This window comes from Acipenser ruthenus, chromosome 19 (genome assembly GCF_902713425.1).
Source record: "Acipenser ruthenus chromosome 19, fAciRut3.2 maternal haplotype, whole genome shotgun sequence".
In the NCBI taxonomy this organism is placed as follows: domain Eukaryota; kingdom Metazoa; phylum Chordata; class Actinopteri; order Acipenseriformes; family Acipenseridae; genus Acipenser; species Acipenser ruthenus.
The window spans coordinates 31,920,350-31,932,511 of NC_081207.1; the positions used below are offsets into that span (position 1 = coordinate 31,920,350).

The window sequence follows — 12,162 nt, forward strand, 5'->3', positions numbered from 1 at the left end:
GAAAGATAACCACGTAATAGGCCTAATATTTATTAGTTATTAAACGAAGGCTGAATAAGATGTCTGTGTTATAAAGTGCCAGAGCAGCTTTTATTTAGTTCAGATCCTGTATCAAAAGGGAGAGACAGAAACGGAAGTTAGACTGTATTTACTGTAGAAATATTGCATGAATCACTAGTATAGGGAATTGCTATAGGAGCATTATATCCTAGGCGTGTTATAATTGAGAGCCTTATAGCGAGAGAGGACTGTGTATATATATTGTAGCGAACCTCGGTTAATGGGTTTGTGACTGCCCCCCACCTGTGTGTGAATTGCATCGCCCTGTGTGATGCCCCTGCCTGCATTAACCGAGATCGCTACAATATTACCCTGTACATCTTCTGCTCAGGATCTTCTTGCTGTAAGTTACGTGGCTGTAAATGTCTGCTGCGTTGGTTATGATTTTTTAATTAAAAAGCATGAATTGCCTTGGTTGTTCTTTCCTTATTATAAAGCATGCATTGCCAGTAGACCTTTAGCATTTAAATACATGCAGTTAACAAGGAGGGCAACTGTGACATAGCAAAACCTAGTTACAGATTGCAAACATATGGGCTTATCATTCTCATTACATTTGTGACGTAAAAACCGTGTATCTGGCCTGACAGGCTGGATGTCGCTTCTTTGTGAATTACTGTAGGCTTTTCCATTTAACTATGCAGAAAATGCACTTGATTCGCAACAAATAAATAAAATGAAATAAAATGAAATAAAATGAAATAAAATGAAATGAAATTGCTTTTGTTGCTTCTCGTGCTCACTGTTGTCCGTCGTGTGTTTTTGTTCCTCGTCGTGGACCCACGTGCTTCAGCACCGCCTTGTTTACCTATCAAAACTATTTAAAGGGATAATCAGGCAGCCGACATCTGAGGAAAGTGGATTTTGCATCGTTTAATCTCAGATCAGAGCCTAAGCCTACCACTGCAGAATTAGGCAAGTTTTATGTGAAGTGATACTAATGGAGACTGTTGTGTTACACAGACTACACTCTCGCTTGCACTGGCAGTCTGGCACCTCATCACTTTGGATGCTAGACAAATGATGACAGATGACAGGTTCTATATGCAAGAAAAAGCTTGCACACCCCGCGTCTCCATTTCCAGCTCCCCTAATGCAGTTATTCATTTATATCATCATTAACAGTACAAAGGATGACAATTCTGAGCAGATTTTGTTCTTTCTTTCATTCTTTTTTTAATGTATAACAAGATTCCATATCAAGCTGTCTCCAGCGGTGCTCTAGGTAAATTATTTTGATAACTAATGCCTGATTTGACAATGCACTGGTATATATCTTTGCATTTAACTCCACTGTACATATTTGAAAGGATTATCAGTATAATTTCATTGTCCGTTTTTCACACGAAGGGGATGAAACTCCTATTGGTTTGTTAGATTGTCTTACAACCGATGTGCAAGTGGTCCGAAGAACTCCTTGCCACCTGCTGTGTGCAATCATTGCAGGAGATGTTGAGAAGAAAGGTAAAGGAAGGGACCTGGAAGTCCTTCGTCAAACTGGACTGGTTCTGACACATTTTTCATCACAGCATTACATTCAAACATAGCAAGTGTATAGTCATCTAACCCAATAGAGGGGGAAAAATGTTCAATATGGTAATCAATCAAAACCAAACACAAAACACGTATGGCAGAGAGTATAGCACCTTGTGGTAGACTTCACTGGTAATCTGCTAGAATGAATTGCATAATAAATAATGGTATTCACTCATTATGTTTCTAGAGTAAACACGCCTAGCAAGTGATTTACAGCATGTTACTTGCATACATGCATTTTATTGGGAACTGCCTTGGCCAAACCTAACAGATTTTTGGTTTGACAATGCATTTAACTAGGCTCCCGATCGAATGTTACAGTTGGATGGTTCTTGCTGTGGATTTCCTGCTGTCCTCTTGTTTTAAAGCCATGTGTTTTATGTGTTGAATGTTCAGTAATGTCCCCGGATGAAGGCTGACTGTATCTTGTTGCTGGTTGTTTTTTAGCAGACGTTCCATACCCCTAGCCTGGGCGATGAGGAGTTTGAGATCCCCCCCATCACCCCACCTCCGGAGACGGAGCACGGGCTCGGCATGGCTGAGGGGGCGTCCCACTTCCCAGGCCTGCCCGGCCCTCTGGCCACACATGGAAACGAGTTCACACCCCAGTTCCCCCCTCAGAGCCTAGAGTTGCCTTCTATTACAATATCTCGCAACCTCCTGGAGCAGGAACGGGTTCTCCTGAACAATGGACTTCCAGGGGTAGGTGGCCTGTTTTGATTTCTCATATGCAGCAAAAAGAAAAAAGTGAGATCAGCTACCAGCTGATTTTCTGTGGAGAAAAGGCATTAAAAAAAAAAAAAAACTTAAAATATGCAAGAGAAATAAAACACATTTTCAGCACTTTAAATCTACTGTCACAGTAAACTAAAATGAATGTTGTTAAGTCTTTCTTTTCTTTCTTTCCTTCTTTCTTTCTTACTCTTTTCTTTGTTTCTTTCTTGCTATCAGCTGGCAGTAGGCAGATGCACTGTAGTGATAGAGCAGGTGCATACAGCAGAAAAACAGCCTAGTCACCCAGGTTGACTTGCAGCTGCATTAGAAGGTGGCAGTGATTAGAGTTACAGACACACTGCTTGATAATTATTTACAAAACCCACACAATGTTAAAGAAGAAAATGACGAACAAACAAACTGGTATCGCATTGCAATTTTCTCAGCATGTTTATATGTGCTGCACAGTTTTTACATGATTACCATGCTGTGTTAGACCGTGGAGGTGGCAGTGGACTTGAATCTAAGATTTGGCAGGTCATTTAACTGCATGTCATTTAATGTTTTAGGGAGCAGTTTGTTGTTACAGTGAAATGATTGCTGGGGCCTGGCAACAATGGCTTAGATGTAATTTGTTTTATGATCTTCAGATTATAAACTTTTCTTGCATTAAATGCCAGACACTCAGTTCTGCTAAAAAAATATCTGCAATGCATAATGTTGCCTCAGAAGGCTTTTAACTAAAGAATTCCATTTCATGGTCAGTTAAGCTTTTCGGTATCTTTTGGTAAGTCCTTAAACAACTATAGTGCTGTGTTCATACAGCTTAATAGAACATTAAAAAAGGTTTTTATACTAGTTCTATAATACTTTATTATGAGTATCATGTGGGTAAATATTTGCATTCAATTCAACTTCTTTTTCTTTTGCATTTGCATTGATCTGTAAATTCACAAAAAAGTAATTTTCCATCTCCGTTTAAATTGCATCCCTAAAGCAATGTGCTCTTCATGCAGCAGCTATTGTGATTATGTGTCTCACATTTTGAAATGTATTCATTTGAGAGAGGGAGCTGCTTCTCACTTCAATCAGCAAACTATCAGCTTTTTGGGCTGATTACCCAGATGTACCAATCCTTGTTTTCTAATGGGCTGTGTTTGTCTTGCAAATTGAGTATGGGATGCTCTCCTGCTACATAATAAATGCTGCATTACACCAGGAATCTTTATCCCTTGCAAACCGTGAAGCCAAAGTCATTATTTATTTAATGTGTTAGTCTAAGCATCCGACTTTAAATGTTATCTTCATGATTTGTGTTCAGCTGGGCTATCAAAATTAACACATAGTGCTTGTTTTACTAAACATATTAGTAGTAGTTGTTGTAGTATGGGATTGGTTTTTAAACATATTATTTGAGGGAGGTGAGGGAAATAATTGTAATACAGTAAAGGGAATATACTGTTACTCTCAGAGCCTACAGTACAGTAGCACACTCACCTACACATTGCAGTGCATTGCTTGGGGCTTGGTTATAAATAGGTGATGTTGGTGCCCCTGTATGTCTCCCCAGGGCAGCCTTGTCTAGCTGCAGTACCTTTGAAAGGCTTAAGTATAAAAATAACATTCTTCTATGCAAAGGTTCAAGGCATAAAGAAATATCTGCATTAAAGAAGCTCACTTAATTATTTACACACAAAAAAATGCAGAGCCTGGCAGATTTTTTTTTGTTTAAAACCACTAGCAATTGCATACAGTTTGCATGCAGCATTTTTGATATAATATATCACAAAGCATGTCCAGCACATGCAGTACTTGTTGTCATGCAGTGGAAGTGTGAAAATAACCCTTTATTTATTAACACCATGTGATCACCTGCTGTGCAATACGGTAACAATGGAACAAGATGAGGGTTACTCCAAAACAACGCTGAGCGTCTGTAAGTCATCTGTAATTAAAAAAAAAAAAAAAAAAAACACTTTGGATTTAAACTCGAGGCTCTTTCTCTGTTGTCTGTTTGGATAATCATGTCGAAAAATTATTCCCGACCACAAAAGGCATTTCTTTTGAAAATATGACTAGTGTTGCGAATGGTTTTCTTTCTTGCACCACTCTGTAATCTGCCGTGTTGGCTGAGTAGCACTGACATCAGTAGTACATCAATTTCAGAAAGTGGATTTTCTTTTTTTTTTTTTTTTGTTACTAGACAGCTATTGTGACATATTGGGTCAGTCAGAAATGAAAGATATTCATGCAAGCATGCAATACTTGTAATGAAGTCTCACTCTGACCTTCTGTATGATTGATTCTGTAATTTAGTTTTCTCAGGCAGTGCCTGAAATGAAATGAAATCATGTTGAACAAGTTTTAAATACCCACAGTGCACCAGGAGCAATGGGGAAAAAAAACCTGCAGCCCTAGGGGCGCGAGGGGAGTGAAGCTGCAAAAAAAAAACAAAAAAAAAACGATTTATCTTCATGCTATTATAGCTTTTGCCAGCATTCAGAATTTCATTTTTCTTATTTGGCTTAAGTACTTAATTCTGCAGGTAGCTGTAAATGGGAAAATAAAATACTGTTCCCATTTAACATGACAGAACAGGAGTATGTGCAAGGGACTGATAAACTATCTTTAATAAGACTGACCTTTCATGCTGGTGAAAGTTACTGGGGGGGTGGATTCATCCTCATAATTACCATATAGATTATTTTATTCCTCTCCTGCAATGAAACATTTCAGAGAGCACGGATGCTGATTGAATGGAAATTGAACTTGCTAACATTCTTTTCAGACTGTTCTATCTCACACAGAGGGGGCATTAATAAACCCCACACCCCCACCCCCAAATTTGTGGATCTGATATCTTGAGGACCAGATTGTTGTTCCTTTCATTTAGATCACACTTCACATGGTCCCCCTCTGCATATTCTAATGACAATAATAATCATTCAGTTTGAATTTGTATTTAGTTACATTATGACGTGCTGGTATCTGTCATTGTCACAGTTTGTTAGGTGTAAGCAATAGAGGTAGTGCAGGATCTAAATAAGCATTTTATCATGAGTGTTTTGGTTTGCTTGATGCATTCAGCCATGGTTAGGATTTTGTATGTATTTGGAATATGCACTTGCGTTAAACCCAGCATTTAGAATTACAGATCCATTGCACATTGCTCGTTATTTCAGTGTTTGGCAAAAGCCATAATTTTACATTTTGGCCATGCTGACTGTAAACTGTCATGCAGTGTTCTTTTATAGTTTGAGATAGCAAAAGGCTGTAATGAGGGAGCACTGCTCCAGTATTCCTAATTGCAAATCATTCCATTCGGAATACAATTTCAAACACTCCATCTGGAAACCACAGAACGCATTCAGTCCCACAGAAGAATTTCTGTTGTTGAATATGGGATTGAAAAAGGAACATGTACCGTATGAAATTCAAGATCGAGGAAACTAATTGCGAGCTAAAATAGCAAAAGCTTGCATTACCAGTTTAACCTTCAAAAGAACACCTGGGGTGTTTGCACTCCCCAAGCATTATTCTTTGTAATTATTTTCTTCCAAGAGGTGTTCTGTTGAATGGTAACTAAGGGGGTCTATTTTGGTTGACCTAAATACCCCCACTCTCTTCAAAGCTTACTGAGCTGAGCAGTGACATCATGTCATTATTTTAAGCTTCAAATGTCAATAAGTAATGACTAAAGTACACAGCAGAATATAGCTGTGAAGTGCTTTGTTATCAGATATATCCTTATTGGACTTCACCCGAAGAAAATACCTTTGTGGTCTTGAAAGCTATTCTATAAACTTATTCAGGTAATCCTATTAAGAGGCTCCAAAAGTCAGTCTGTTTTCAAGATGAATATACAGCACAGTGCCAAGGGGAAATCGGTCATACTGAAAAAATGAGGCTAGGAACTGTGACAAAATGCAGTGTTTGCTATGAAAGATCAGGGATGAAAAGGGTTCATCGTTTCTGTTTTTTTTTTTTTGCTTGTTGTTCCCACCTAGAACCTCGGCCATCTCCACAGCCACCACTATCGCCATAGTCCTGCCATGGTCATCAGGTCTGTCGGCATGAACAGTGCTTCAGTAGGGATGATGTCACGGAATCAGCTGACCACCATCAACCAATCTCAGCTGAGTGCACAGCTGGGTTTAAATCTGGGGGGCCCAAACATGCCACACACCTCCCCCTCCCCACCAGCCAGCAAATCTGCAACCCCCTCCCCTTCGAGCTCCATCAACGAGGAGGATGCAGAGGAAGGGAACCGGGTAAGATTTAAACTGTTTAAAACATGGCATACCGGGGTTTCTGCATTTCAGTATAGCCATCACTTTTTATAGCAATAGCAGCTTTAGTATTACTAATCCCCTCCATCCCAGAGAGAGAGAGAGAGAGAGAGAGAGAGAGAGAGAGAGAGAGAGAGAGAGAGAGAGAGAGAGAGAGAGAGAGAGAGAGAGAGAGAGAGAGAGAGAGAGAGAGAGAGAGAGAGAGAGAGAGAGAGAGAGAGAGAGAGAGAGAGAGAGAGAGATCAAAATATTAACAAAGATTGCTTAAACTAGTAAAGCTGGATTTAATACCAGAAATCTGTAAGAGGAAATACCTCTAAACCACTCTACAAGGATATATGTCACTGTCACTGTGGGGCCTCACTATGCTAAACATCCCCGGATTCCTGGCAGGGTTAGGTTTGATTGGTTTGAGGTACACAGCAGGGACTTCTGATGTTCCCCTTGGCCTACGTGAAAGCTGCATCTCAAACCAATTCTGAGGCTGCCTTGCATTGTTCATGAAGCCAGTTTTCAGCTAAATACCTTTTTTTGCTTTCCTGTGTCATTTCGGCAGTGTGTATCTCTAGCTGATTACTGCACGCTTTAGCAGCTGGGTGTCTTCATTGTACTGGTACATAGCTAGTATTATAAACACCACGTTGTTGTTATCTAAATGACACCAGAGCTACAGTATATATGGAGTGGCAGTGTCTGGGATCAGTAGGAAATCCACTGAAGACTACAATCGTTCACTTTACTTTTCCATCTGTGTTCCAGGTTATCGGTGAGAAAAGACCGGCCCCGGATTCCGTGAAGAAGCCCAAGACGCCGAAAAAGAAGAAGAAGAAAGACCCCAATGAGCCACAGAAACCCGTGTCTGCATACGCCCTGTTCTTCAGGGACACGCAGGCTGCTATCAAAGGGCAGAACCCCAACGCCACCTTCGGGGAAGTGTCCAAGATCGTGGCCTCCATGTGGGACAGCCTGGGAGAAGAGCAGAAGCAGGTACGTCGACAAGAGGAGCGCAACGCAAGCATGTGCGCCTTCAAAAAGAGCATCAAAGTTATACTGTCCGCTATTTGAAAGTTGTATCTATGTAAAAGTGATGATGATTATTATTATTATTATTTTGTTTATATGTGCTAGGATTTAATATGCGCAGTGTATTCATTTAAATTGACTAAGTAAATAATAATAATAATAAAAGTAATGAAAGTGGAAAACGTCATTGCTGGCTACTTCTATGTGCAATGGCTCCCATGTGTATGGAATTGAGTGTTTTGTTCTGAATTCAGATGTCAACTGCATTACAAAAGAGGCAATAAATCTAAAATTGGGATTACTACTGGATATTTTGATGACAATGTAACTGATATAAAGGAACTAATAACGAGATATCACTGGCTCTTAGTGGGTTATGATGTGTTCAATTCAATGTCATACCTGCGCTCTTTTTCTTTTTCAAATACCTTTATTCATCACGTATTTGACTTTAGTTCTCTCTCTTTTAACAGGCCTATAAAAGTAAAACTGAAGCTGCCAAAAAAGAATACCTAAAAGCTCTTGCTGCCTACAGAGCGAGCCTTGTGTCAAAGGTAAGATAACAGTGGGCAAGCCAGCACTAGAGTGTTCATTTGCATGCTGTAACTTTAGAGGGTCTGTTGGGATCAGTGCCTGGTAAATGTCTGAATGCTATAAGCGCGTCTGTGTTGCTGACATTTTAAAATTAGATCATATCTGGACAATTTATTAACATTTCATCCGATGAGGTGTTTTTTTTATTATGTTTTTAAATATCAATATTGGCGTAGATTAAAGAAAACTTTGATCTGTATCCATTTTTTTTATCGTCGGTCCAAGGAAATACATTTGCCTTTTTTCTTCTGTGAAGCCTAACTGTAGCGATAATTGTGAAGCATTTAAACACCCTTAAACTGAAATCCATGGCAAGCTATTCAACATGGCTCATCCTTTCTTCCCTCAGGCTGCTGCGGAGTCAGCCGAGGCGCAGACCATCCGCTCCGTCCAGCAGACCCTGGCGTCCACCAACCTCTCTCCGTCTCTCCTCCTGAACTCCTCCCTGTCGCAGCACGCCTCTGTGTCGGCCGCAGCACTAGCACTTCAGCAGGGCCTTCCCAGGGCCATCGCTCCCAAACCGCTGCAGATGAGGCTGTCGGGCAACCAGATCGTCTCCTCGGTTAGCGGCGCGCCTCCCAACAACATGCCGTCCAGCATCTCCACCCCCTTGATGAGCCAGATGGGGGCACCGATGGTGGCGACGCCTACCGCCACTTCTCAGATGAGCCCCCCCATGGGGAGCCCCCAGCAGCACCAGATGCAACACCTGCAACAGCAGCAGCAGCAGCAGCACCAGATGCAGCAGCACATGCAACACCAGCAGCTGCAGCAGCAGCAGTTGCACCATCAGCAGATTCAGCAGCAGATGCAGCAGCAGCATTTTCAGCATCACCTCCAGCAACAGCTGCAGCAGCACCAGCAACACCAGCACCACATGCAGCAGCAGCAGCAGATCCAGCAGCAGCAGATCCAGAAGCAACAGCAGATTCAACACATGCAGATGCATCAGCAAATGCATCAGCAGCAAATGCTTCAGCAGCATCAGCATCAGCAATCCCTGCCGTCTCCCCCCCAGCACTCCCCTGGAACACCGCAGTCAGTAGGGGGCTCGACGCAGATAAACACAGCAGCACTGGGCAGCCCGCAGCCAGCCGTGCAGCAGCAGCAGCAGCATCAGTCCCAAACACAAGCGCAGGCCCAGTCTCAAGTGTTATCGCAGCAGGTCAGTATCTTCTAAGCCAAAACATTTTTTAATAAATAAATATATGAAAGAAGAAAAATAAAAGCATCAGCTGGGTTGCTTTTCTAAGTTGCACTTAAGAAGTGTGTAAGTTTTACAGAGAACTGTCCACTGTTGGTGACAGATACTGTATGCAGGGATGCATAATGGAACAAATAGGGAACCAAATTTTGTCTATAAAATAGGCAGCGTATAGAAACTGCGAGTGGGTTATGTTTTTGCCCCCATGTTTTGGTAACGACTCAAAGATGATGTGCTGTGATGTTCACTGGGAGACTCATTGTTATTGATGATGAAACATTATTTGCAAGGGTGTTGGTAACAATTCTGCTAAACTGGACTGGACTGTTACAATGAGTTTGGACAATCACGCCTCAAGAAGAGAACACGCCATCAAAGACAAGCAGGAGCTGTGACTAGCGTGTAGGTAGTACGCTGTTTTAATCCAACGAAATGCGCCGCACCATCAAACAAAATGCGTGGAAACTGGAGTTTTTATTTATATGCCAGTATGTTGTACAGGTGATATCAACATTCTAGACGCCAGCATTGCTTAATAGATGTTGTTATAACTCCCCCTGCATTGGTCCTCATTCCATTCTTCTCTTGCACTGAAGCACAGTGTCTGTTCATAGCCTTGCAGGAGGTCAAAAGAAGAACACTTTGTACAGTTGTACAGCCAGGTGGAACCATGGACAGACAAGGCTGACCTTTGAGGCCATTGAAGTCATTCTGTGTCTTTTAAAATGTGATGTGAATCTACTGTAGGTGACCAGGGGGGATGGGTAAGATGCTGCCCAGTAAAGTATTCTCAAGCTCATTCAGAATGCATACATGTCATCGCAGCCAGGCACACCCTCTTGTTTTTATTTTTTATTTTGTGTAAATGCGAATATTTTACGATATGTGTAAACTATAGGCACTAGGCTGATGGTTTCATGGTAAGTGTATTTTTTAAAACCAGATGGTCATTTGTTAAATAAAAAAATTTAAACTGTAGAAAACTATTTTGATGCCCTGTATATGCCAATTTAAATAGGCAATGGGGTAATTTTAGTGCCAGCTGTAAAGAATTCCTTTAAAAAAAAAAAAAAAAAAACCTTGTACATTTTTCGTAACACATGGTGTAAAGTTTTCATGTGAGGCTTTAATGTGAACATTGTTAACATGGACTCTTGATTGCTACATCTCAGTGTGTTTTATGCTATTTTATACTTTTTTATGAGTTACTATAGCAGCAATTGCGTTGTTTGTATTTTGCTTAACAGAAAGAGAAATTCTTGCTTTTTTATCTTGATATAGAATAAATACATTTCAGTAAAACCCAACTGTTTTTGAGCTCTTACTAGAAAAGCTTATTAAAAAAAATAACAAAATTATTTAATTTAACCTGGGAAACGGCTGGCTTGATCATAGAACTGCCCTCCTTCCAGGTGTAGACCATGCATCTCTTGAAGCAATGCATATCAGGGATGGAAATAAGACTCCCATTGCACAGCAGTTTGATTCATCCCTGGATTTACTATGAGTTTAATAAGACTTACCTAAGCTTGCTACCTATAGACTGTGGCTAATCAAGTTCATATTAAAACCTGGAATGGCTGAGACTGCTATGCAATAGGAGTCTTATTTCCACCCCTGCATACTGCAACAGTACATTTAGCATGCTTACTTGGGGTGCATTCTAACCATCAATGTCGATTAGCTGAAGGGCTGCCATTGTAAGTAGTGATCCCTGGTGGGGAGACTTTATTAACTTGTACCACCTTGGATACATAAGCCCCTGCCAGCCGTGTGCCATCTGCCTGTCAGATCAGATCAGATGAAATCAGCTCATTGCCTATCATGACTGAAACTCAATTGCAAAAGGGAGATGCAGATTTTATATACTTGCGTATGTCAGGGATACATTTGCATAACACGTTTATCAGTCACGTGAGGGGCGGTGCCTTCACACAAAAGTGTGCACTACATGTAGTAGGTTTAAATTATTTATTTTTGTCTGACCCTTGTATATACTGTGTATATATTGAATCAATTGAATCATACAGATAATAAAAACTAAACTAAACTAAAAACCAAACAAGATCCAAAGCTTGGTGAAATACTTGCCATTCCAAAATGATGTTTAATTTTCTTACACTAATGACTATATTTTCAGTGTATCTATAAACTGTAAAAGGGGAGTTTAGGGGTGAAAAGAGAATGCAAACAGTGATCAGTCTTAAGAAACATGTAAAGCTGCTGGACGTTGACACAGCTCCCCAGTGGAAACCCACCATGTCTGTTGAAAAAGTTTGTGTTGCTCACTGTTGTAAATAAAAGCAAGCGCTGCCCTGGCGTGTTTTCGACGTACCGATAGGAATGCGTGTTTTTATTTCTATGTATTATTGTTTAATGCACATGGAGAAGAAGCAGCGGTAATGATGTTCAGAATACACCATGGCTGCTATTCCCATTTGTCTTGCATGATTAATTACAGCATCTGTCCTGTCAGAAGCTATAGTGAAGAGGTCTGGAGAAAGAGACTGCAAATAAGCACTGGCAACAATCTTAAACCGCTTATGATAAAATGAAAATTAAAAACAGCAAGTGTTATGTGTGACTTGAATCTTAATAGGAGGTATGAGAGAATGTTAAAGTAGGTGTCCATGGCTACCAAACACAAGACTTAGAAAACACACAGTAATGAGGCTCCAGGAAACGGCAATTACTATTCTGAACAGATTTATGTTGAAGGATATTAATAATGCATGGGGCCCT

The 12,162-nt window shown here is 40.6% G+C and overlaps 1 protein-coding gene across 2 annotated transcripts in view; it reads left to right on the plus strand.

The window, feature by feature from the left end:
• tox3 (TOX high mobility group box family member 3) overlaps positions 1 to 11,754 on the plus strand; it is a 37,501-nt gene extending 25,747 nt beyond the window's left edge. Inside the window, exons 4-8 of one of the 2 annotated variants that reach the window (XM_034040472.3) lie at positions 2,044 to 2,298; positions 6,318 to 6,581; positions 7,359 to 7,586; positions 8,096 to 8,176; positions 8,566 to 11,754. In XM_034040472.3, coding sequence (XP_033896363.1) covers positions 2,044 to 2,298; positions 6,318 to 6,581; positions 7,359 to 7,586; positions 8,096 to 8,176; positions 8,566 to 9,396 — 1,659 coding nt within the window. In that variant the 3' untranslated portion in view covers positions 9,397 to 11,754. The remainder of the gene's footprint in view (positions 1 to 2,043; positions 2,299 to 6,317; positions 6,582 to 7,358; positions 7,587 to 8,095; positions 8,177 to 8,565) is intronic. The other variant, XM_034040473.3, reaches the window with a different exon arrangement.
• The last annotated feature ends 408 nt before the right edge of the window (positions 11,755 to 12,162 follow it).